Source organism: Emys orbicularis, chromosome 3 (genome assembly GCF_028017835.1).
Source record: "Emys orbicularis isolate rEmyOrb1 chromosome 3, rEmyOrb1.hap1, whole genome shotgun sequence".
NCBI classification, from domain to species: Eukaryota; Metazoa; Chordata; order Testudines; family Emydidae; genus Emys; species Emys orbicularis.
In genome coordinates, this window is record NC_088685.1 from 90,189,873 (window position 1) to 90,214,225 (window position 24,353).

Here is a 24,353-nt window from a genome sequence, read left to right on the forward strand (position 1 = left end):
TGACATTTTCACTGCATTCCATGTTTTTAGCAGTTTAGTGATTCAACTGTTCAAAGTTACATTATACTGAAACTTGACATTTTCAGCGTATAGATGTACTTTTAGGGACCAGAACTGCTTGCAGATGAATGAACCTGAACAGTTGCTTAAGGTATTTAAAATTTTACACACAAGTCAGATGGAGTAATCTTTTTTACTTCTAGGAAGAGCTTTGACTAAATATATGTATAATAACAGTTTTGCAATCCCATGTAATATACCCTCTTTGTAGAGAATCATAAATGACACCTTCAAGTATTGTAGTTTATTTATTGAACAATTTCATATGCACTTTGTGATGTGCCTATTTCCCTCAAATTAATTCTTAATCTTAGCCAACTTCCCTCCAGCTAATAAAGGCCAATTCTAATATTCAGCTCAGTCTTCTTTTCACCCAGTAGTTTTTACTTCTCCCACTCATTTCTGTAATGCTTCTTCAAAGGCAGGGGAAGTAACATCTCTCTAATCCAGTGGTTCTCAATTTTTTTTTTCCCACCGACCACTTGAAAATTGCTCAGGGGCTCGGCAGACCACTTAATGATCTTTCCAAATGTTGTTTGTACTGTTAGCTAACTATTGTAAAGCGCTTTGGATAAAAGCACTATATATAAAAAACCCTTAATAATAAACTTTTTTTGTTCTACAAATAAAAGCACACAACTCATCTTTTAATATCAGTAGTCTTACCTTTCTAATGTGATGGATGTTCCCTCTCTCCCCCACCACGGCAGCGCCCGGGCTGGGAAAGGGGAGGGTCTCTCCCTCTCTCCCCCGCCCACAGCAGCCACAGAGCTGAGGCTGGGAAAGAGGGCTGTCTCTCCCCCGCAGCTGCAGCCCTGGAGCTGGGGGAAGTCACCTCTTTCTCTGGCCACCGCAGCCTTGCACATCCCAAATTTCCACCACCCCATCCTCTCACCCCAATGCCACCTCCCACCTACCCCCTATTCCCCCCAAGGCCACCACCTCACCTTACATGTGCGTCTTCTCCAGGGTCCAGGCACCTAATTAGCGGAGCCACGCCTGCATGGCTCCACTAATTAGGTGGGCGGCCCTTCATTCTCTTGTGTGCGGCCGCCCATGCGCGCACCTTAGAGGGAACTATTCACAGATCACCTGAATGGAGCTCGCGGACCACAATTTGAGAACCTCTGCTCTATTCGTAAAGCTCTTATCTTAGAATGTGTTTTAATTTTTACAAGCAACTAAGAACCGACAATCGTTAGGAGTGAAATGTGCCAGAGTACAATGGACCTACACATAGCACTTACCTCCCACTTAAGTTCTCAGAATGGGGTGTAGGCCTTCCTCAGGCTTTGTACTGGGGAGAATTTGACCCCATACTAATAACTGTATACTTGAAGAGCATTTGGTGTTCTGAGTAGTCTTGAGACAAAAACTAGAAGCTCTTTATAGATTGACGTAAAGGAGAAACAATGCCATGAACTCTGTTAAATATTTAGACAACTAATGCATGTTCACTTTATATATAATGGAGTACTTAACAATCCAGTACATGAATAAATAATGTAGACATAGTCCAATTTGGAGACTTACATCTCTGCATCTGCTTGCTATATTCAGACATATTGTCTGGCCTTATTGATCGAAGAAATTTGATGTATTCATCACTGTGATACTTGGTCATTTCTTCAGCTGTAGCTTTATGGGGTCGCTGTAAACAAGAAAGTAAAATTAATTTTACTCTAACAAAAAACAATGTCGCAACAAATCTTAGTTTTAACAAATCCGATTAAATCAGAGACAAAATTCATGCAACCAATCTGATCTACCTTAAAGGTGTTATAAACAGACACTGGAAAAACTCTGTATTCTAAGCATACTTGGGTAGAGAGCAAAAGTGGCTACAACTCCATTAATAAAATTAACATGCAAAATATTTTTAGTGCAGCCTCCATTATGTTTTGCCAATTGTTGTGCTGACATAATTAATGATGACAGAAATATTATATATTACCCTGAAACAAAAACATAAAAAACAAACTACCCACCCTACCCCCATGGGCCTAACCCAGCTTTTCTGCCACATATGGGTAGCAAGCTGTGGCTCCTGTGTAAGTTGAAAAGTTCTGCTTCATTTTAAGTTACCAAAGACTGGGGGGAAAGAACGAAGATTAATTAATGTTTCCCAAATAGAAGAGGAAAATATCAGCTTCTAGAAATAATTCCTCATGTGTAATGGGGGGGGGGGGGGGGAAGAAGGTTAAAAATTGCTGTATCTTTTAAAAGTAGTTTCAACATTTTCAGTGTCCAGACTGCTGCTTATACTCACATAAATTTCCATTTTTCTGTACAAGCCATAATTTAGCAACAAGTTGTGAGTCATACGGATCCTATGAGGTTTCATGGGATGGCCCTGCCCATAATAATAGTTTCCAATATCACCTATAAATGATAAACAATTATATTTAATTAATATTATAAGATATAAATTTTCACAGCATTCCCATCCCCCATATTTATTTGTTAAATTTCTTCTTGTTGCAGATCGACATAAAAGGGTTCATTTTTAAAATTTCTCCAACCAGGTTTGGGAGGGGTCACTGTGTATGCGGTATGATCAGAATCTTCAATTATCTTATCAAAACTATTGTTTAACACAGAGGTTTTACAGCATGACATGCAAAAGAGCTGGGCAGCCACATGATGTTACTGGGTCCACTGGGAGCACCAGAAAAGATGGATATGGAGCTTTCATCAGGGGCACTGTTCCATAAAAGGGTCTGCCTCCTCCCAGAAGCAGCCACTCCCAAAGCAACTGCCAAGGAAACCCACCAGAGGCAGCTGCCACCTGAGAGACCCACTACCACTCCAGATAGGCTTCTATGGTGGCAGCTATCTACAACCGTAGCTACTGGTGCTGTCAAAGAGACTACCACCAATACTGCCAAGGCCAGCAGCCAGAGGAACCCGCAGAGAACCAGCCACTGGGTCAAAGGCAACCAGACAGATACAAATCGGATTTCTTTTTTTTTTGGGGGGGGGGGGGGGGGGCGCGGACATTTTTTATTCTGTTTAAATTATTTTAAGTTTTTCTTTTAAAAAATAAGCCTGCTTAAATTTAAATCTGAATTTAATACAAAATATGTTAAGGCTTTATCATATAATCTCTTAAAACATCTAAATAAAAAAATAAATATACTGAATCCACAAGCCTATCAAAAACTTTTGAATTAAAGGCTGCTTTTCTATATAAAGAAAGAATCAGGGGAAACTAATTTTGAGCTCAAGCTTTATAAATATGGCATAATAGGCCATGTACTGCATTAAGGGCTTGTTTTAATAACAAAATTTCTATGTTGTTTTGTGCATTTAATTGAATTCCAGTTACCGTCCTTATGCAGCTTGACACAAATTATGAGCAAAAAGTTAATTATTTCGTAAACAAGCAATACATCATTTACCATTTTATAACGTACTAAAATGTACAATTCATATGAATCTGAAAATATTAAAGATACATAATTGCTAAAATAAATGTGTATTGCTGTAGTGTACCCTCCTGGGTAGCAAAATGATGTACCAAATCTAGTGTAAAGGTTCTATTTAGCTGTAAATGAACATGTTTTAATGGTCATACCAATCAATAAGAACATACATTTGTTTAGACAATACTGAAATACAAATGGAAAAATTGATTAAAATCAATTACTTAAAGCTAGGATTTCTACTTGGTGATTTAAATCAATCCACCCCACAAAGAACTAGGGTGACCAGATGACAAGAACAAAATATCGGGACACATGGGGGGGCAGGGCCCAAGCAAAAAAATAAATAAATAAAAAATAAAAAAGGTGGAGCGCCGTCCAAGCCAAAAAAGTGCCCCAAGCCATCGGGATAAAAGGCGCCCCGACCATACATCCGTCGGGACGCGGGACAAACAACTGAATATTGGGACAGTCCTGATTTTATCGGGACGTCTAGTCACCCTACAAAGAACCAAGGGAACTACTTCAGAGGCAGAGGGAGAAAGGAAGCCAGAACCAGGAACCCTCACGTGAAAGCTGTGTGGGGAAAGAAGGTGGCCATAGCTGTGGACTGAAACAGAATGGGAAGAAACTAACAGGCCCAAACGGAGGAGTAAGGGGAGACAGGAAACTTTGAAGAGGACTCCACTGGTGATTTAGTCTTCCTATTATGTTGTGATTCAATTACTGTAACTCAGCTAAGCCAAACAGGCAAGATCATTTTACATGAACTTGTTGCTTCAATTAGAAAGAGATACACAGTCAGTTACTGCCTGAAACAGGAAGGGAGTTGGATCTAAAAGGCACCTTTTTAATTGTCAGATGACTTACAGTTCCTGAGAACTCCAAATTTAAGCTTTGTTAAAGTTGTTTTCTTTTCTTTGTAACCTTGCTATCATAAGGTAATAAACCCGATAGTTCTGCATAATGAATTTTCTGTATCACCTATTTTTGTTTCATGTTTTCTATATTTTTGCCCTGCCCATTGTGTAAAATAAATGTTATGCCTATAACCTTGGATTCCATTTTATTTTTGAGGCTTTTGATTCTCAGTGACAGAAGATAGAGGAAATGTTACAAATGTTAGAAACTAGTTTTGATTTAATTTATTTAGTCCTAATGTGTAGGGAGCCCCTTTGTCAAATATTTAAGACACCCTTAAGTGAATAGCCTTGGGGTGCCAATTAGAAGTTTCAGAGTGCATCCTAAAAATCATTCCTGAAAAGACATGAGATAGAGGTATTTGAGAAAAAAAAGTCTGTCACAAAGTGCCCATTAGGGTGCATATTTTATATATGGTCTGTTGCATTCAGAAACATTCCCCTGCACATTGCTTATTTTTTCAGAAGCTACTTCTTTAAAAAAGTAAAATTAATGTTTTTATTTTCTCTAATTAATGTGTCATTTCACCTTCAGAATCAAGCTTCTTTTGGACTTCTCAGCTGTACGAAGTTTCGCCTTAATATTAGCACGTGAGCAGCTCACTAACTGGATATGACTACCCTTTGTGTTACCACCTTCCTTTATTTCAATACACAGATCAGCTTTTGAAAATACAGAAGCTCCCTGACTTATGCAAGCGTTCCATTCCGGAACGCCTTGCGTAAGTCTAATTTTGCGTAAGTCAGGAACGTATCTCCAACAACTACCCCCTCCCCCCACCCCCCAAAAAAGCAGCTTATGAAACTTACGGAACTTTTTCCGTAAATCCAGATTTCCGTAAATCGGGTTTGCGTAACCCAGGGAGCGTCTGGATAAGCATACTACCGCTACTCAAGTAACTAGGGCATTACATACAATTAATAGGGTTTTTACTCAAGTTTAATGGATAAAGAAAAGTTAGATAATTTCTTTAGTTCTTAAGGATCTAGATAGATAATTCTCTTATATGAAGGTCACCACCTTAGTTTTGACTACAGATCAGACGAACACTGGACAGAAGTTAAGATCAATAATTTTCCCACTTTCACATTTCACAGGCCACTTAGTAAGAAAGAACCCCATGGACCCGTCTCCCCTCTCAAAACTTTTTGTACTGTGGACCATCGACTCCCTCAACCATTTTGAGACCACTGACTAATGATAATTCAAATTTAATGGTTATAGTAGGCACTCTATTACATGTATTTTTAGTTCTCATATTTTGGCATTTAGCACAAAAAAGGTATGCCACTTTATTATCAGGGACAAGAAACCTATTTGATGGTCCACACGCATTTTTTTTGGCGGGAGTAGGTGAAGACTGGGTGGAAAACTATTTATACTTAACCTGAAAAAGAGTTGGCTTGTCTCTTGTGCAACTGTTGCCAGTTGTGAACCTTAGAAAGTAGCCAGTGGGAGCAACTGCAAAAGCAACAACAATCCACAGTGGAGCATGGCTTGCTTCCAATGGCACCAGATTTTTTTTAGTAATTGACAATTTGTGCACTTGCAGACTAGAGATCATGGCAGGGCATAGAAAAAATTCTAATCTTGGACATAACTGCATTATAAACCATATATTGCTTACCAGATGACACCCAACACTTTGAATTTTTACCAAAGAGAAGAGCCACTGCAACTATGGAGTGCCAAAAAGCTCAGACTATTCCACTGAGGAGGAGCCAGACACATTCTGTGCCAGGTCAGTCCTCCAATGGCTCCCAGCCAGCCCCCAGGTAAAGAACACCCCCACAGTTGATAGGTGACAAACTTAGATATTATTGTGACTAGGTCCGTATTGGAGATAGGAATCATTTTCAGGAAATTGTACCAAACTGGCATAAAAATAGCAGTGTAGACATGAGAGACACTATTTGTCCATGTAGAGTCGTGTAGGATATATACCTTAGGGTTCAGGCATGGAGAGCACTCTACTTGCTTAAGTCTCACTGTCTAAACTGATATTTATACATGAACTAGCTGGGCGTGCAGCGTCTGTACTCTACATGCCACTGTATGTGTTGATGTACATACAGACAAGTACGCAGGTATTGGGATGGCTAGGTGAACTGCCTAAGTATGTTACTACCATATTGATGACATAACCATGTACCAAGGATTACGCTAGCAAGAGCCTCAAGGGAAAATAAACAGTTGCACATCACAACCCTATAGGTTGTCTGAGAAGACTAAATATAATCACCTTAAAGCAAACCATTCCACTTATACTAGGTCCTACAACTAAACACCACATCATAATCAGTGTCAAAGTCTACCAATAACAATGCAATATCATTTTAATAAAAAAATTCCACTGGTAAGAGATCAACCACCACTGCAATCATATCCAGGCCTGAAGCTTGATTGGGTTATAAGATACTTTAGACAGTATGATGTTGCTGGAGTTGGCTAACACACCTTACCAAATATGGTAACATTTGGTAATCAGGCAAGCATCCTCCAGAGCAATATATGCTCCTGAAAGTATAGGTGGAAAACCCAAGCAGGTAAGCATTTAGTTTTATGAAACTACTGCTGAACCACTAAATCATAAGGCTCTGGGCCAGCAATACAGTCTGGCACTTAAGGAGCCAAATTATTGCACAATAAAGCCTTTGAATAGTATATTTTCTCCAAGTGTTAAAAAATGCATTTTGGAATGTTATTTATGCATAATAAAAAGAGTTTACATTTCCTACCAATCTTCTAACTTAAAAACAACATTTTGGAGATTAGTAACTAGGGTAGTGTTTAAAATAGAGACCGTATTACTGATTTTTTCCCCCTCAAAAGGTTAATGGATAAAGAGACAAACAGAATTAAAAGCAGCATTCCAGGTCATTGAGTAAAATTAAGTATTTTTACTCAGTCACCTAATTTTTTTTTTTTTAAAGCCTCTGTAACAGAAACAACTTTTAAATATATTTTCAGCATTCAAGTCCTTCTGAGAAGCATGTGTTTAAGAAACCTGGGATATTTCAGAAATGCATGACAAAACGGCAAGCAGAAACACCTTTTCGATCACACATCTCCCTTCATGAAACTTAGTCAAGATAAGTATACAAGTTTTCATTTTAAAAACTTGTCCTGGTATCCTCCATAGATGTATACATCACATCTATCAACCTTTACTTTAATTTGCAAGGAAGTCCTCCTTTCCAGGAAAATATTTATAATAAATTTTACAAAGTTAGTTTAAGCACCTATATGTGAAATGTAAGCAGTTTGCATATTTGGCTAATAGGAATATAATGGCATTTTCCTTTTCGAGGTAAAAGAACAGCATTAGAAACTGCAAGGGGACAAATACCTGAGGCCTTGTCTACATTTACAGTGGCATCTAGAGCAGTGGTTCTCAAAGCCGGTCTGCCGCTTGTTCAGGGAAAGCCCCTGGCGGGTCAGGCCAGTTTGTTTACCTGCTGCGTCCGCAGGTTCGGCTGATCGCGGCTCCCACTGACCACGGTTCAGCGCTCCAGGCCAATGGGGGCTGTGCGAAGCGGCACGTGCCGAGGAATGTGCTGGCCGCCCTTCCCGCAGCCCCCATTGGCCTGGAGCGGCAAACCACGGCCAGCGGGAGCCGCGATCAGCCGAATCAGCGGACGCGGCAGGTAAACAAACCGGCCCAGCCCGCCAGGGGCTTTCCCTGAACAAGCGGTGAACCAGCTTTGAGAACCATTGAACTAGAGCATAGGCATTACATGTGTAGCTCCATGCCTGCAGTAAGTCAGCTGCACTTACACATTTCAGTGACAAGCGTGACTACCTGTGGCAGCAAAAGATTGTAGCAATGTGGGAGGCAGTGTGAAAAGGCTCCAGAGAAGCGAGGAACTGCTTGGCAGGGGCAGGCAGCAGGACACTACGCTGCTGAAAATAGCAGTGTAGAAATGGGAGCCACTGCTTAGGTGTGTAGAGAGAGTGTAAGGTATTTACCTTAGCGTGTAGGTGTGCAGGGCACTTTACTCATCTAAGCCAAGCTGCACAATCTTCATTGCTATTTATACCCATCATAGCTGGGCGTAAAAGTGTCTGTACTCTACACGCTGCTGTAAATGTACATATAACTTGATGACTACCCTAAGACCACATATTCTATCACAACTACTCTGGTGAATTATGCACATCTGATTTTTGCCAGTGTAGGTGAATCTCTGGTAAGCTGGAGAAAACTATAGAGGGGAAGGAAAGAGAGTAAGAAAATCAAGAGGAGAAAAAAAGATAAGTGAAAAAAAAGTACAGAGACAGTAAAATAAAAGAGAATAGACAAAAAATAAGATAGCAATTTCTGGGACAAGGCATAAGGGGCTCAAGAGGAAAATCCACCAGTTTAATCACAAGAGCGTTTCAGCAAAGAAAGATACCGAGCAATTGCTTCCAAGTCTGGCCAATATCAATTATATGGTTGTCAGTCACAAATAACTGCACTAACACTGAGACACTGTCATGCACAAGAGTTCTTCTAAGCATAAACTGCGACAAACCAAATAGAAATTTCAAAAATAAGGTTTGTTTTCTGCCCCTGCATTGTCCTTATGTTATGCTATACAAATGGAATACCAATGGAGACCAGATGTCCTAGCAACTTTTTTTTTTGCTTCTCCCAGTTTGTTTCACAGCATTAACTGAAATTAAAATATTTCAAACTTACAAAAAGTTACTATATGTATATTGCCACATTCTGAACTCTGATGTATTTACTTTAAACTGCACATTATACTTGCCTACTACAATGCTCTCTTTGGAGTAGATATGGTCCTGAATTTAAAAGAACAGTTAGCCAGAATTAACAGGTATGCACAGGTTTTGGGGGCTTTTTTAGATTAACTCTTTCTTTCGCTGTAAGTACTAAATACCCATAGTTCCCCATTGAATTCAATGGGATCTACTATTGTTAACTATAAAAAAAAAAAAAATGTAGCTTGCGTATTCAGTAGCTATTAGCAAGCTTACAAAGCAGCCAAGTGCCTGTAGAAGCACTTCAATAGGCTGCATCTTTAGTAAGCATTTTTATAGCAGTAGCATAACGTTTTTCAAGTCAGTTCAGTAACAAGTACAATTAAGAAGTCAGTCTTACACTAGTAGGATCAGAGCCAAAGTGAGTATACCACATTTTGTAAATTAAGCTACATATAAAAAAAAGTTATTATGCATGCACAACACAAGGCAATACACATCTGCTCAACTGAAATAAAAATTTGGCCACTATATTACCATAACGTACTTCCAAAACATTACACTTGAAGTAACTGTGCAACTATTACTCTGTTTTTTCCAAGTGATAATTTACTCCCACACATTCAATTCTATGTGAAAATTCTATGGTTTCTACTAAAGTAATCACAAATGTATCTAGAAAGCAGTGGATAAATTCATGGTGCAATATTTGGAAAGGTAGTCAGCCAATCCTAAGATCTGCACATTCACTTCAGTCTTTTCTACTAGTTGTGTGTCCAGAGATTTTTCTTAGCATGTCTTAAGCTTGTCAGCATAGTCACTACTACAATCGAAGACCAGCCTAGTACCATTATAGGAACACAGCATGGAGGCTGATGTATGGGTTTCCAGACTATGAGGCACAGGACTTGGAAACATGTATGAAATAGTTTTCAGTTTTAGAAAACTTTACATATGCCTATAACATGCTGAACTGTGGCTGATTTACATTACAAATGTTACTGTATTTAAACAGCATTTGAGCACAGTAGTGCCCTGCTCATAATTCAAACGGGTTTAGTGTTGCCTACGTGGAACATATTCCAGCCTAGATCTCTACAATATCAGTGCAGAAGGGACCTTTTAAACATCCATATTAAATTATGCAAGATATATATAAGAAAGATAATCTAAAAATACTTGTAATATGTTTGCCTACAATATATCAATGACCTGGAAGAAAAAATCATCTCTGATAAAGTTTGAAGCTGACAGAAGAATTGGGGGAGTGGTAAATAGTAAAGAGGACAGGTCACTGACAGAGTGATCGGATTGCTTGGTAAACTGGGAGGCAAGCCAACAATGTAAGATTTACATTTAGCCATATTAAAACAAAGTATGGCATATATTCCTTGTTCCTGAGTGTGTACAAGATGGGGAACTCTATTCTAGGAAGCAGTGACTCAAAAAAATTTGGGAATAATCAGCTGAATGTGCGCTCCCATTGCAACGCTGTGGCCAAAAAGGCTAACACAAGTAGGATTAGAGGTTATTTTACTCTTGTATTTGGCACTGGTGCGACAGCTGCTGGAGTACTGCATCGAGTTCTGATATCTACATTTCAGGAAGGATGTTAATAAATTGGAGAGAGTTCAGAGAAGAGCCAAAAAAATCAAAGGATTAGAAAACATACCATACCTACAGTAAGAGACTCAATGAGCTCAATTTATTTAGGTTAACAAAGAGAAGGTTAAAGGGTGACTTCATTATAGTCTATAGGTACCTACATGGGGAACAAATATGTTAAAGGGCTCTTCAATCTAGCAAAGATATAACAAGATCCAATGGCTGGAAGTTGAAGCTAGACAAATTCAAAAAGAAAATTAAGATGTGAATTTTTAACAGGGTAATTAATCATTGGAACAGTTTACCAACGGTCACTGGCAATTTTAAATCAAGACTGGATGTTTTTCTAAACTATGCTTTAAGAATTATTTTGGGGAACTTCTATGACCTGGATTATGCAGGTCAGACTGCATGATCACCATGGTCCCTTCTTATCTTGGAGTCTATGAATCTACTCATCAGCTGCAACTCTGCTACAGTATTGTTAGAAAACTGTACAGTATGGTTCTACAAAACTGTATCTAAGCATTGTTCTAGTCAACGTAAACAAGGACCTAAGAGACACTTGTAAACCAACAAAATACCATTTTAATATACTATATTGTCTACATCACACACTATTCCCAGGCTCTGATTCAGGTTTGAGCCCTCCACCTCCCTTCCCTCCACACACAAATCAGTCTGACTCAGGTCAACAAGCTCTCAGGACCATGCTGGAGAGAGTCAGAGCCCAAGCCTCACCGTATTTGCACTGTGGATGCAGCTGAACCCACAGAACCAAGTCTGAAGGTCTACATGGGGAAGCACGGACACGTTAGCATGGCTGTGAGATCCAGGTCCAGCAACTGTCAGGCCAAGTTTACAATATAACGTATATGCTTAAACACAGGCTTGGGAACATTGAACAAGAAAAAGGTCCCATAGACCTGAGTTTACAATGCAGTGTGAACATACCCTTAAAGCCCGCACATACTAATTCTGAAGACTGGCAATAGAATGAATTTACTCTAAAAATAGCATCATGGGTTTGTGCGTTTATCTCAGCATTTCTATATCATACTTCCTCAGTTCAAGTAAAACAATGTTCCCTTCACTGCAGTTAGCCTACGATTTGAAAGTCAAGCTAGGGTTCTTTCTAGCTCAACACATCACCACCAGCAATAAAAATTCTGCAACATGGACTTAGTTAACAACTCTGTTACAAGCATAAGCTGGAGTAAAATCAAGCTAGTTCTCCCATTGCTGAGTTTTGCCGTACTAACAAGACTTAAAGGTACCAAAACTGTCAATAAGACAGGCAGATGTTAATTTCAATACATACAGTAAGCAGATTTTCAAAGTGAAATGCTGATTTGAAATAGTAACTTTTCTCTGCCAATAACCATAGTAAAATTATTACAAAGCAGGGAAGGTACTAGATTACAACTTAAAACACACTACATTGAATTACAGTGCCTCTTTCATACTGGAATTTTTAGTGTACACTTCTTGACTTCTACATATTTTCAGAGAAACTAAGTGAAAATTAGAAGCAAAACTTAAATGAAGGAGCCATGTTTCTATACAAAAGTCTTTGACACAACAAACTGCGAAGAAATCTTTAATGAACTCCAGTTTGATGTTGTCAGTTATGTGTAAGTTTGCATCCACCCACAGATGTACTTCCCTATCTGTTGTAGTATTTTCATATTACAACTTTTATATCATTTAAGGTTGTGAGCCCTTTTCCCTTTACATACAGTAGGAGGAATATTTACAAACCTCTGTGGGTACAACACAGCATAGAAATTAGAAGAAATGCTGAATGAACTGTAAGTGGATTAGGAACTTTTCCCAGAGGTATGAGAATTAGTTTTAAAAATTTCTCTGATGAGCTTTGCTAATTTTTAAGTGTGCAGTTTTGACCTATTACATTTGGAAAGGAAGTCTAAAATAACCATTGACTTTGGCACTTTATTCAATGTTGGTTTCATGTTTTGTTTTTGTTTTTTTAAATCTTCTGAAACGTTCTAACCCAGATGAATACTAGGAATATTGATGATCACAGTAGACAATGGGAAAGATACTCTGACAGAGCCAGAAAAATGTTAAAAAATTAGGAGTCTGAACTGTCATGGAGAAAAATACTGAGTCTCCAACTGACCACAGGAACATCCATTTTCATGGAAATCTGAGGTGGTTGAGATCAATTTGATCACTAGTTCATCACCCTGCCAACACAGAACTGTTCCTTAACCCAGTGCTTTTTTCTTCCCCCTCCCCCGTGCAATTTTTCAGCTATGTAGGGATCCAAGCAATGGTGCTTACAATTCTTATGCTACTATTAAAATGCCAGAGTATTGCACTCTAATGAAATGGTACCTGTATTTATCAAATAGACTTTGCTTTTTCTGATACATTGGCACAACTGTATACCTACATTTTTAGTTGCAATACAGGCAAATATAAACAAATATCAATGCAATCTTCCCTTGAGCAAGACTAACAGTGCCTACTCTTCTACCAAAGAAAAGTCAGATCCCAGTTTCAGCAAAATTCTCCTTAATAAGGGCCTCCTTTCCCCCTTATGCTGAACAAAGAAGCAGAGAGAAGGACAAAGAGAAGGGGGCGGCAACCACACAACTCTGCCTGACTTGGCAGTACGTTAGAAACCCTGACTAGGCCCCAACAAATCTGCCATTTTTCTGAATAGACAAGGTAGGTGAGGAAATCTCTTTTGTTGGACCAACTTCTACTGGTGAAAGAGAGCTTTTGAGCCACATAGAGCTCTTCTTCAGGTCTGGGATTTCTGACCAACCAATCTACCACAGCAGCAGCACCTTTGGCATCCTAGGCTGGAGACACTGTTCTCCATATCTCAAATTATGACAATGCATATAATAGGAACTGCAAAGCAGTCTCATCACCTTTCTTCACTACCTCAAACACCAAAATTCCCCATCCATGCCACCCATTCTCAACTGTCAAGAGTAAAACCTACCCCATGCATCTTTATTTATGCAGAAATTTAGCCCCAAGCAAGTAATTTGACCAATAACTTTAGCCTCAGGCTGTGAGCAGAAAATCAGCGAGCAAAGGGAACTTTCCTGCTCTGTGAAGAGTGGGGATTTTTTGGGGGTGGGAGACAGGGAGGTTTCCACCTTACGGTGTGCTGCAAATACATGAAACTCAATGCAAAGCAACCCAAATTTCAAACATGGCTTAGCTATGTATTATTGGTCAGATAAGTCACAAGACGTAGTTTGCGGAATCGATGAGCATGGGAGCACCCCGAGCCAAGATGTGCAGACACATCAGCAAACAGTCGTGCGCGCGATTGTGTTTTTCCCGGCCGGGAGGCTGCCACAACACAAGGAGCAGCCGCTGCGTCCATCGCCCTCAGCCACCCGCTTCTCCGTATGAGACACGGAGGCCCCCAGCGGGAGGCTCCCCAGCTGCTACACCAGGCGGTAAGAGCGTCGCCTTGATAACGGGGGCTGCGCTCGGCCCCAGCAGCCCGCAGCCGCCGTCCCTAGGCGGAGCCGCCACCAGCCGTTCAGACCCAGCCGTGCCTGGAGCCAAACACCCCGCGCCGGGGCTGGTGGGGGGCCGGGGCGGCCTGCGCGGGGGGCGGGAGAGCTCCCGGGGGGGCCAGGGTCTGCGATCGAGACGGAGCACCCGGGGGGAGCCGGGGAACCAGCGTTCCGCGTCCCTCAGCTCGTGGTGCCGCCGCTCCCCCCCGGTCCCGCCGCTCACCGTCATAGTAATAACAGACTTTCTTCTTGCCGCCGCCCTGACTGTACGCCATGGGGCCGCCGGGAGGCTGAGGCCGAGCCGGGCGGGAGGGAGCTGAGCGAGCGTGAACTCGCGACGCCGGGGGCAGCGGCAGCAGCAACGCACCGACCCGACCATCAACAGCGGGGAAGGGGGGCGCGCCCACTCTGCGGCTGGGCCGGGGGGAGGGGGTTGGTGCGCGTCCCCTCGCCACGCGTCCCTCGCTCCGTTCGCCCGCCGCCCTCCAGCGCTGGACGCGAAGCCGCGCGGAGAGATCCCCCCACCCGGCCCGAGCGGGAGGCGATGGAAGGCGCCCCCGTTACAAAGGAAATGGGTATGGGGCCCCACCCTCCGCGTTACACAGTGGTACAGCCCGCCCGACTGCGTGAGGTAGCAGCCGACGCGCGCTCTCCCCCTCCCCACAATGAGGACAGCCTCTGCTCGCGCATGCGCGAAGCCCCCCCTACGACCATCGGCCTGAATCGCGTCTCGTGCTCCAGGAGGAGACGGGGTCTGCGCATCGCCCGCCGGCTGCCCCGTCTCACCCGCCATCCCCGGGGGAAATAGCTCCCGCTGCACTCAGAGCTCCGCAGCCAGCGTCCCGCGCCCCCCGGGGCTGGGCCCCAGCCACCCCTCGGGGTGCAGGTGGCCCCGGTAGACAGAGCTGCTGGAACAATGTGCTACACGGGCTGCGGTCCAGCTCCCTGCTTACCCCGCCCTGGCCCCGTCGGCGGGAGGCAGAGCCACCCCCTGAGATCTGGGCTGGCACCAGCCGTGCGGGGCGGCAGCAAAACACAGTCCCTGGGTTGGGATGGGGTAAAGCGGGGCCGCCCCCAGGACGGGTGTGCTAAAGCCAAAGATTTCAGCCCTGGGCAGGGGGCCTGTAACCTGAGCTCCACAGCCCAGGGTTGAAGCCGTTGGGCATCGGCTTTGGACCTGGGTGGTGGGGCGTGGCCTTCAGGCCTAGGCCCCAGCAAGTCTAATGCCAGTCCTAGCAACCCCATTAAAATGGGATCATGATCCACTTTGGGGTCCTAACCCACAATTTGAGAACTGCTGCACTAGGGATACGCAACACTTGCTATTTCCAAAACAGCTGTACATGCACCACTGCATTTACTTCAGAGTGACGTGTTGTACAGACTGGTCATTAAGTCTGGCAAAAGGTTTACAGCTGTGCCACAGGCACCGACTTTCCAATGCGTTGGAGGTTGCTCGACCCCCCACCTCTTCCCACCCCCAGCTCCACCCTCCCTCTTCCTGCTCCCACCCCACCCCTTCTCCCAAGCCCCCCTTCCTTCTGCCCTGTTCAGCCCCCAAGCACACCTTGTCCTTTCTCCTCCCTCTTCCCCCCAACCCCCCAGCTTCCTGCATGCCACGAAACAGCTGATTGTGGCAGATGAGAGGGGGAAGTACTGATCAGCCGGGCAGGTGGGTGGAAGGCACTGGGGGGAAGAGGCGAGCTGATAAGGGGGTTGCCAGTGGGTGCTCAGTACCCACCACTTTGTTCCCCGTGAGTGCTACTGGGCTGGAGCATGCACAGAGTTGGCGCCTATGAGCTGTGCTCAACTTTATTCAGATGGCCTTAGTGTGTAACATCAGCCATCAATAGATTGCATATATATATATATATATATATATATATGCAATCACACAAGTGGTAAAGGATACTTTAGGGAATTAAAGAAATAAAATAAAAATCTCAGTATAGGTTTTACTTCAGTGACTGTCACAAGCAGTATCTGCAGTGTCCCTTTCAAAAATGCATGAGTGGTTCTCTTTTGAACTATACTGTTATTGTGAATCCATGAAAACACTTCAGTTTCAACATGTGAATATTTTTCACTTTCATGAATGTCACTATTTTACATGTTTTCCAGCAAGAATAATTACTCATGAGGGTGCCCTGCTTATACCATGCCACATGAAATTACATGTGATGATTTTATATAAGAAAGCATTAAGGGGTTCTTTCATTCAGAGTAGTGTATTAGCTAACGTTTTTCCAGGTATGATAACTGCACGTAGGCAGAGGGGTGCTTTATGCTTTTCCATTCAGAGTGCATTTAACGCTATCATAAAAGCTGTTTGATATGATAATTGTAATTATTGACACTGCTGTTATTCCCATGTAAGAGCATATAAATGTCTCTTATACCTAGGAAAAGCACGATCCCTACTTGTATGCACAGTAGGCATGATTTTACAAAGTTAAACGTTGCACAGCCAAGATCGAAACAGGGCCAAATTTTCCATTTCTGGAACTTTGTGATCAATTTGCCCCAACCCTCTGGTGACAGGACACACAGTAGGGGGGCCATAGAGGTCCAGAAGCAGGTTGCTATAGCCATCTAGGAGCTTATCGCTCCTGACCACTACAGGTCTGTTGCTAACCAGCTTGGTGTTGGCAAATTGAGGGTGGGGGCTGTGATGGTGGAGATTTCTGAGGTGTTCAGGCATGTGATTTACCCAAAGGTGGTGAGCATAGACAATGTCCCTGAAATAACTGATGGTTTTGAGTGAATGGAGTTTCTTACCTGCTCCAGGGCCATGGATATAGGACTCATGTTCCCTGGACTGAGAGTTAAGCAGAATGCACACCCTTCACACATAATGCCAAGATGAAATTTACAAGTGATATTGTTTAAAAATTGCAGACCATTTTTGCTTGGGGCGATGCAGTTGCTGTGGTTTACTACCCTTGGTTTCTTAAACTTTTCAGGCATGCCACATTCTGGAGGACATAACAATCCTGGAGGTTCCTGACTGCAAAGGGGCATAGGAGCAACCCACCCATGTATACCAAAGATGTTTCCAAGCTCCTGGTAACTGAGCAACACATCTACAAATGGAATGGCTGGTGACTTACAGATGGAGGCCCGGAAGACATGCTCTTTCCTGAAATGTTACTACCCATCTGGAGTGCCTACTCTGGAAAAAAGTTTGCAGCTATCAGCACCCAGCATTGGGTTAAAATTCCTGGGGGGATTAACAGGGTGCTGTGCTAGCATCCACATGGCTTACTGCCTCCCTGTAAGCTGCTGAAGTCTCTGGGTTCATGCAGTTACCCGGGTTCAGCTATGGCTTATGATATCACCTACTCAGACTATATCTACCTATGGACCACAAACACACACAGGACAATACAGACTCTCAGAGAACAGCCATCACCGCCCCTCCCCCATTTGCCAGCACATTTCTGGACTGCATACAACCCCCCCTGCCATATTTCAGACAGGATTTCCCCTCCCCCATACAGTTTACAGTGTAGCTTGATCAATTTGTACAGTGCGGCTTACTATAAGAGAAAGCAATATAAAAGTTCTTACTTTTAACACCAAAGCACATCTTTGTAAGAATGTGAGAGTATCTAGTAAAAATTTTGCTTGTGTTACTGCTGTTTGCGCTTCCCGGTCTCCATTTTGAATTCTACATAGTGTTGGGGGTGGGTGGGAGATGTCAAGGCGCTAGCATGCATTCTGCAATGAGCGGCTACACGCTGCTATGGTGGTATGTAAACAAAATTGCATTGGATCATAATCCGGAAATCCCTCTTATTCATGTATTAATAACACTGGACATGGAGCCAGAAACTTATCAGATTCCAGGACTACTTCTGATTCTTCTGTTTCTCCTGGTGGTTCTGCGGTGGGCTTCTGTTCTGGGGGGGGATGGTCATCAAACAGCTCCTCCATGTATGGACCCAGGATGGGCTGCAGCTGCTCCAGTGGTAAAGCCTCATTGGTCACTGGCATCAGCACCAGTCACTTTGCTAGCCTGATCCAGCAGCTGCTGGCTCCACTGTGGTGTATTAGATTTGGGGGTTAGAAGGTTGATCCTAGTTGATCAGGCTATTGTGAACTGTTGTTGGCTCAGTGCAGTACCCAGCACCTGGGCAAAGTCCTCATAAAAGAGGCAGGATGACAGGGAGTTCCCAGAGGTGTGGTTCTCATCCCTGGCTTTCCGATTGTCACTCTTGAGCCACATAATTTGCTCCCTGCACTGATCACCAGTCCATTTAATCCCCAATGCTGCTAGCTTGTCGGCTGTTTCTTGTTACACAGGTAATTTCTACTCTTACCAAAGTTGGACATTTTGCTCACCTCACACCAAAGATTTACTGGTATCTGACTGTAGTCCCATGACCAGGTAGCAGCACGCTTCGCAAAGAACTTCTTCTTGTCAGTGGACATAGCCAACTCAGGAGAAGGTTCATTCTGCTTGCACTTCAGTGGTCAGAATAAAATGGAAGGGTTACATACTGAGCTGCTGAACTTGAACCAGGGGGTTGCTTCCATTTCCTGGGAGTCGATTGGCCAGTATTGGGATAGAAATGGCAAGGAACACTGGCTCCTTGGAATAGCATTGGCAGACTCTCAGGACACAAGTCTTGGGACCGGGGCCCGAGCTACATCCACACTGTAACATGGAGTTTGGCCTGAGTCCCAGTGGGATTTGGGCTCAGACCTCTCCCCACCGGGTCCTGAGGGCATATTGGCATGAGTCTGACAGACTTGTGTGTACACAGAAGGGGGATTTGGGCTTGAGCCTGAAATGACATTGCAATGTAGGCATACCTTTAGGAGCCTATCTCCAGGAGAGGGACTGGATTTAAGATACTCCACTTTGTGAATCACAATGATTCACAAAGCCTGAGTTAGGTGTCCAGGCTTCCTATACAATGAATGGTGAGAGATAAGTGCCTAAGAATGAGAGCCATAAAAAGCCATTCTCTGCCTAAGCAAGCCAATAGGCGATAATAACAAGGTGTGTCTTAAGCCCTGTCCCTCTCCCAAAGATAGGCTCCTAAAGGTTTGTCTATACTGCAATGTAAGCCAGACTCAGGCTCAAGCCCAAATCCCCCTTCTAGATGCCTAAAAGTTAGGTGTCGTGACACTGAGTCCCTTTGTGGATCTGAGCATTGGTGACTAAATTTAAGAATCCAAACTTAAGAGTTCATATTAATCACCAAAATGAGGAGCCTGAATTTCAGAAGTGCTGAACACTCATTGATGTCAATAGGAGCTGCTGAGTGCTCAGCACTTTTGAAAATTTGGCCATAGATCTTGAGCCTAAATAAGGATTTAAGATCCTAAATTTAGGCAGCCAGTTTTAAAGTTATTTGTCAGGGTTTCTTGATTTATTTATTAGACACAGAACAGGTACCAGAAATATTCTGTAATCCAAATGAACACAATGTAATTCTCAGATGCCAACAGTACCTAAAAAGGCACCTGCATGGATACTTAGATGACACATCACCCACCAAAATGTATAGCTTTTCAAATAGAAATAAGATCTTAGTGTTACTGTACAAGAGTTTGCCGGGGCTCGACCCTCTCTGGGGCGGTGGGGAGCCACACCGGCTCGCTACACACCGGTGAGCTAGGGAAATTCGTCCGGCCGTGGGGTCTCCCTCGGCAGCTCTTGCTGTAACCGGAAGAACATGGTAAGCCCGGCCCTGCTCAGGGCAGGCAATAATGCGAAGTCCGGAGCTCAGGCCCTCAGTCAGGGCTGAGCAACAAACGAGCACCAAGTATTAAGCCCAGGCCTTAGGTCGGGGCGGGGCAACAAACTCTGGGTCAGGAGCTCAGGCCCTCAGTCAGGGCTGAGCAACAATAGTACAAGGTATTTAAGCCCAGGCCCTAGGTCAGGGCGGGGCAACAAACGCTGAGTCAGGAGCTCAAGCCCTCAGTCAGGGCTGAGCAACAATAGTAGGCCCCAAGCCTCAAAAGGCCTGGGAGAGGGGGAGACTGCCACCCACGGATCGGGTGGCAGGGGGGACGCAGGCCCTCCCACTCCACTGCGTCCCAGCCCGGGGCCCTAGCAGCGGCAGAAGACCCGCTGCTTAGTCAGTGGGGATCCTGGCCGCAACACACTGACATAGGCTCTGGCAGTGCTGCAGCCAGACTGGGGTCGACTGCCCCCGGGCTACTTCCACACTCCCCCTCGGGGCCTACCTGGGTCCTGGTGTCGGCCTCTGGGGGATGCAGGACCATGGGTTCGTCAGGGCAGGGATTGATCGGCAGGCCCGGCGGCTCCTCCGGCTAACAGGCACAGGGCAGGCCCGGCGGCTCCTCCGGCTAGCGGGCACAGGGCAGGCCCGGCAGCTCCTCTGGATAGCGGGCGCAGGGCAGGCCCGGCGGCTCCTGGTGGCCGCCCTGGGCCGTGGAGTTTTCCCAGCCCCGAGCTAGGCTGGAGACGTCTGGTCTCTCCGGCGGCTAGGGCCTTACGGAACTCTGAGGGCGAGCCTTTATACTTCCGGGTCGCCGCCTGACCCTCTGGGGGGCGGACTCTGAGCTCCCTAGCTCCGCCCACTCCGGCCTCCGGATGGGCTCTTCCCCCTCCGGGGCGGCGGGGAGCCACACCGACTCGCTACAGTTACCCTAGTTAAATCTCATTTATCCATACAGAGGCCTAGTTAGGTCTTGTTCATCAAAAGATAGCTGTCCACAATGTATGCAAACCAGTTACAACATAAAAATATTATGAACCACCAGCCATGTTATATAAACAGCATTCTCTAACAAAAGTTCCTCACTGTAGATGTATGTTAAATATAAACCTAAGGCACACTGGGGTAGAAGTGGGGCCTGGATTTTTTTACTTCATGCTGTAGAAAAAGGAAACACAATGTGTCATTCCATGGTCAAATGCTGTATGCTACATATTTGCCATATAAACAATGCATGGCCCTATATCTAATTAAATGTGATCTGGGTAGAGAATACTGTACCCAGGTTTTCCTCATGCATGGTGTGAAGGAAGTAAAATTGGGAATCACCGTAACAGAAGATAATTGTTACAGCCACTTCACCGGTGTGGCAGTGGTGCCACATTGCAAAATAACAATCATAGAATCATAGGGTTGGAAGGGACCTCAAGAGGCCATCTAGTCCAACCCCCTGCTCAAAGCAGGACCTAATCCCCAACTAAATCATCCCAGCCAGGGCTTTGTCAAGCCTGACCTTAAAAACCTCCCCCTCCCTAGGTAACCCATTCCCTAGGTAACCACCCCCTCCCTAGGTAACCCATTCCAGTGCTTCACCACCCTCCTAGTGAAAACGTTTTTCCTAATATCCAACCTAAACCTCCCCCGCTGCAACTTGAGACCATTACTCCTTGTTCTATCATCTGGTACCACTGAGAACAGTCTAGATCCATCCTCTTTGGAACCCCCTTTCAGGTAGTTGAAAGCAGCTATCAAATCCCCCCTCATTCTTCTCTTCTGCAGACTAAATAATCCTAGTTCCCTCAGCCTCTCCTCATAAATCATGTGCTCCAGCCCCCTAATCATTTTTGTTGTCCTCCGCTGGACTCTTTCCAATTTTTCCACATCCTTCTTGTAGTGTGGGGCCCAAAACTGGACACGGTACTCCAGATGAGGCCTCACCAATGCCGAATAGAGGGGAATGATCACATCCCTCGATCTGCTGGCAATGTTCCTACTTATACAGCCCAAAATGCCGTTAGCCTTCTTGGCAACAAGGGCACACTGTTGACTCATATCCACCTTCTCGTCCACTGTAACCCCTAGGTCCTTTTCTGCAGAACTGCTGCCTAGCCACTCGGTCCCTAGTCTGTAGCAGTGCATGGGTTTCTTCCATCCTAAGTGCAGGACTCTGCACTTGTCCTTGTTGAACTTCATCAGATTTCTTTTTGCCCAATCCTCTAATTTGTCTAGGTCCCTCTGTATCCTATCCCTACCCTCCAGCATATCTACCACTCCTCCCAGTTTAGTGTCATCTGCAAACTTGCTGAGGGTGCAATCCACGCCATCCTCCAGATCATTAATGAAGATATTGAACAAAACCGGCCACAGGACCTGCCCTTGGGGCACTCAGCTTGATATCGGCTGCCAACTAGGCATGGCTCCATTGATCACTACCCATTAAGCCCGATGATCTAGCCAGCTTTCTATCCACCTTATAGTCCATCCATCCAGCCCATACCTCTTTAACTTGCTGGCAAGAATACTGTGGGAGACCATATCAAAAGCTTTACTAAAGTCAAGGAATAACATGTCCACTGCTTTCCCCTCATCCACAGAGCCAGTTATCTCATCATAGAAGGCAATTAGGTTAGTCAGGCATGACTTGCCCTTGGTGAATCCATGCTGACTGTTCCTGATCACATTCCTCTCCTCTAAGTGCTTCAGAACTGATTCCTTGAGGACCTACTCCATGATTTTTCCAGGGACTGAGGTGAGGCTGACTGGCCTATAGTTCCCCAGATCCTCCTCCTTCCTTTTTTTAAAGATGGGGACTACATTAGCCTTTTTCCAGTCATCTGGATCCTCGCCCAATCACCATGAGTTTTCAAAGATAATGGCCAATGGTTCTGCAATCACATCCGCCAACTCCTTTAGCACCCTCGGATGCAGTGCATCCGGCCCCATGGACTTGTGCTCGTCCAGCTTTTCTAAATAGTCCTGAACCACTTCTTTTGCCACAGAGAGCTGGTCACCTCCTCCCCATACTGTGCTGCCCAGTGCGGTAGTCTGGGAGCTGACCTTGTTCATGAAGACAGAGGCGAAAAAAGCATTGAATACATGAGCTTTTTCGACATCCTCTGTCACTAGGTTGCCTCCCCCATTCAGTAAGGGGCCCACACTTTCCCTGACCACCTTCTTGTTGCTAACATACCTGTAGAAACCCTTCTTGTTACTTTTAACATCCCTTGCTACCTGCAACTCCAAGTGTGATTTGGCCTTCCTGATTTCACTCCTGCATGCCTGAGCAATATTTTTATATTTCTCCCTGGTCATTTGTCCAATCTTTCACTTCTTGTAAGCTTCTTTTTTGTGTTTAAGATCAGCAAGGATTTCACTGTTAAGCCAAGCTGGTTGCCTGCCATATTTACTGTTCTTTCTACACATTGGGATGGTTTGTTCCTGCAACCTCAATAAGGATTCTTTAAAATACAGCCAGCTCTCCTGGACTCCTTTCCCCCTTATTCTCCCAGGGGATCCTGCCCATCAGTTCCCTGAAGGAGTCAAAGTCTGCTTTTCTGAAGTCCAGGGTCCGTATTCTGCTGCTCTCCTCTCTTCCTTGTGTCAGGATCCTGAACTTGACCATCTCATGGTCACTGCATCCCAGGTTCCCATCCACTTTTGCTTACCCTACTAATTCTTCCCGGTTTGTGAGCAGCAGGTCAAGAAGAGCTCTGCCCCTAGTTGGTTCCTCCAGCACTTGCACTAGGAAATTGTCCCCTACACTTTCCAAAAACTTCCTGGATTGTCCGCGCACTGCTATATTGCTCTCCCACCAGATATCGGGGTGATTGAAGTCCCCCATGTGAACCAGGGCCTGTGATCTAGTAACTTCTGTTAGTTGCCTGAAGAAAGCCTCGTCCACCTCATCCCCCTGGTCTACTGATCTATAGCAGATTCCCACCACGACATCACCCTTGTTGCTCACACTTCTAAACTTAATCCAGAGACTTTCAGGTTTTTCTGGAGTTTCATACTGGAGCTCTGAGCAGTCATACTGCTCTCTTACATACAATGCAACTCCCCTCCACAATGAGAAAATGAAGCATGTGATCATTCGTAATTCCCACTGCTCTGCTTCTTCCATTCCAGCTTAGGATCCATTCATACCAGCACAGGCCATTAGGGAATAGTCCTGGATGCCTATGTGGACGGACCGTGCCTCGTGTCACCTAAAAACACAGCACAGATCACATTATTAACATGCATTTTGTCACAGATCCCTTTAAAATTCCATGTCAGAAGCATATGTGAATGAGTCTAGGAGACAATTATTTGGTTCAATAATTGCCTGATATACACACTGTGTCTCTATCAACAATCATGAATGTAACAATAGTGCACAGTAACTGACTACTGCTGAATCAATGGTTTGTTGTAAGGAGTAC

General features: G+C 44.3%; 1 protein-coding gene and 1 long non-coding RNA gene across 3 annotated transcripts in view; one reads left to right on the forward strand and one right to left on the reverse strand.

Annotated features, from left to right (window-relative positions):
• Positions 1-14,568, reverse strand: part of HDAC2 (histone deacetylase 2) — a 44,702-nt gene extending 30,134 nt beyond the window's left edge. For both annotated transcript variants that reach the window (XM_065402059.1, XM_065402060.1), the window contains exons 1-3: positions 14,457-14,568; positions 2,330-2,442; positions 1,594-1,711 (exon numbers count right to left, since the gene is read on the reverse strand). In XM_065402059.1, the coding sequence (XP_065258131.1) occupies positions 1,594-1,711; positions 2,330-2,442; positions 14,457-14,508 (283 nt within the window). In that variant the 5' untranslated portion in view covers positions 14,509-14,568. The remainder of the gene's footprint in view (positions 1-1,593; positions 1,712-2,329; positions 2,443-14,456) is intronic.
• Positions 13,987-17,873, forward strand: LOC135876733 (uncharacterized). Its single transcript, XR_010561310.1, has 2 exons — positions 13,987-14,170; positions 17,197-17,873. It is a non-coding gene; the product is annotated as an uncharacterized LOC135876733 (long non-coding RNA).
• The last annotated feature ends 6,480 nt before the right edge of the window (positions 17,874-24,353 follow it).